Source organism: Vitis riparia, chromosome 1 (assembly GCF_004353265.1).
Source record: "Vitis riparia cultivar Riparia Gloire de Montpellier isolate 1030 chromosome 1, EGFV_Vit.rip_1.0, whole genome shotgun sequence".
Classification (NCBI taxonomy): domain Eukaryota; kingdom Viridiplantae; phylum Streptophyta; class Magnoliopsida; order Vitales; family Vitaceae; genus Vitis; species Vitis riparia.
This window is the reverse complement of record NC_048431.1, coordinates 19665818-19668416: the sequence shown is the minus strand read 5'-3', so window position 1 is coordinate 19668416 and position 2599 is coordinate 19665818. Positions and strand designations below refer to the sequence as shown.

General features: G+C 33.1%; 1 protein-coding gene across 1 annotated transcript; it reads left to right on the top strand.

Annotated features, from left to right (window-relative positions):
• Positions 1-1188: 1188 nt before the first annotated feature.
• On the top strand, positions 1189-1827 carry LOC117920863 (agamous-like MADS-box protein AGL62). Its single transcript, XM_034838530.1, has one exon. The coding sequence runs from the start codon at positions 1189-1191 to the stop codon at positions 1825-1827; it is 639 nt and encodes a 212-aa protein (XP_034694421.1).
• Positions 1828-2599: the final 772 nt, after the last annotated feature.

Below are 2599 nucleotides of genomic sequence, written 5' to 3'. Positions count from 1 at the left end.
GGCAACAAAAAGTAAATTTGTGGCTAAAAGCGATATTTTGTCATAAAATTTAGTTTATGGAAAAAACAAAATAGTGGCAAAAAGTGATATTTGTTATAGTGAGATTTCTTTTTCTCACTGAGAACATAGTGTGATTGTGTTTCTTTTACTTGCATATGTACTCTTTTTTTTTTTCCTTTTTGTATTGTTTTACCTTCCTAAAAATAGGGCATATTTAAGTTTTACCAACAATATTTTAAGGCTCTTAGATTTTCATAAGCGCATGAAATCATGATAAGATAGGATTTAAAATTGCTTTAATGGTAATAAGTAGGCTCAAGGGTTGTTCAAACAATTAATACATGCTGACACAAAAATAGGGTGGGGTTGTGTTTCTTATATTAATTATTTGACTAAAAATAAAAAATATTTGAAAAAAACTAAATCATTTTATTTCCATTTGTGTGTCTTTTAGAAGAACTAAAATGCTAAGAAATGATTAGAGAATGATCACACAGCCAAAGCATCGATAGACTACAATCACATCTTTATTGCTGTCTACTTGTCAACTTACCATGTCTTAAAATTAATTGTGTAGAAATTATCTTTTATACTAATTGGAAAAAATATTAATAATATTCTAATCTTTGAAATATAGAAATTCATTTGATATCAAGTCATTCCCATTTTCAAATTCCCTCATTATTTTGTATAGCAAGAAATTCATTTAGACATATAGTTACTACCTTTTTTTTCTTTTTTCTTTTTTTCTTTTTTTTCTTTTTTGACTATTTGTCTAACAAGTGAGGACTTCATAACATATATCCTTCCATTTCACCTTTTTGTTCATCTAGGAGGATGAAATCTTACCACTTGATATGAATCCAATGGTTAACATAATTCGATATATATGACTTCTTAGGCAAGTACCTTGTGGTTTGATATATAATCAACAATAGTCGATTGTCAATTTTCTTTTTTAAAAAAAAAAAAAAATTGAGATGTTTCAATATTGATGGTGTTAATGACACCCCCTAAGAGGTTGATATTTTGGAATCCAAAAAATTAGGTAAGTAATTAAATACATAGAATAAAATATAGATTTGGAGAGCACCACCAACAATCTCTTTTAAAAGCCTCATATTTTTCCACAAAATCACTTAATCTTGATTAAGAGAAACCAGTTTTTTGTTCTGCATTCTTCTTTTCATGGCTACTATAAGAAAGAGTAAGGGTCGCCAAAGGGTTGAGATGACTAAAATGGCAAAAGAAAGTAACCTACAGGTTACCTTTTCCAAACGTCGGTCTGGCCTTTTCAAGAAAGCTAGTGAATTGAGCACCCTTTGTGGCGCCGAAACTGCCATTATAGTCTTCTCTCCAGGTAAAAAAGTATATTCATTTGGCCATCCATCTGTCGAATCCATCGTAGATCGGTTCCTTACACGGAATCCTCTTACAAATGCTGGTACACTACAACTTTTCGAGGCTCATCGTAGTGCCAATATCCGTGAACTCAATATGCAACTTACTCAAGTTCTCAATGAATTGGAGGCTGAAAAGAAACGTAGTGAAGTGCTTGAAAAGATAAAGAAAGCCAGCCAAACACAGTGTTGGTGGGCAGCTCCAATTGAGGGGCTTGGTTTTGAGCAACTTGAGCTATTGAAAGTGTCTCTAGAGCAACTCAAGGCTAACGTTGCAAGGCAAGCTGATAACCTTATGTTCCAGGCAGCAAATCCTCCTGATTTTTTCTCTCCAAACTCTATTGGAGCAATCATTCCACATGATGCAAAGATCATTGGATTTGATCCTCATGGCTTTAACTTTGGTTATGGTGGTTCTTTATTTTGATTATGTTGCTTATCATCCATCTGGTTATATTTCTGTTGCTTACTCCGATGATGGGTGTTTTTTTGTGTATAATAACAAAATTCAAGTTGGAATTATGGCATGTGTTTATCCTACTAATAAGAGGGTAAGCTTTTTCTTCACCATTTTTTCTTTGAGATTAAGATTTTTCTATATCTTTTACTTCTTCCCCACGAAGATAGAGTTGAAACTTACCAATATAAACTCACTCAAATCTAGTCCTAATTGTTGGTACTCAGTTATAAATGTTGTTAAAAATTACAACAAAAAAATAGTGAGGATAAAATAAGAAAACAAAAACAAAAAACCCATAAAGCACACAACGATTTATATGGCTCGGCCTAAAACCTACATCCATAAGCTAGGACAAAAAAAAAAACTATTATTGTTGAAAGATATTACAACCTAGAACTCTCAAATCCCACCGTCCCTGATAGGTCCCAAATTCAGAGTATAAGGCTAAGATACTTTGTTTTCTCTTCGGGTGAGAAACGAACCACAATTTGATTGCAAAGAAAAATACTCCCCATTAACAAAAGCATTGGTTGCTTTAAATAAGCAAAGCCAAATACACTTAAAACAGAGCATAACAAATGAAAATAAAATGACGGAAAACTCTCAACTACGGATGACCCATTTCCTTCTGCACGTATGACTCTCAATTGCCACGACCCAGTCCAAGTCCAACGATCCTTCACGTTCCAACTCATCCCAAATATTTGGGATTTGGTTTATGACCCCTCTCAGATCGTCG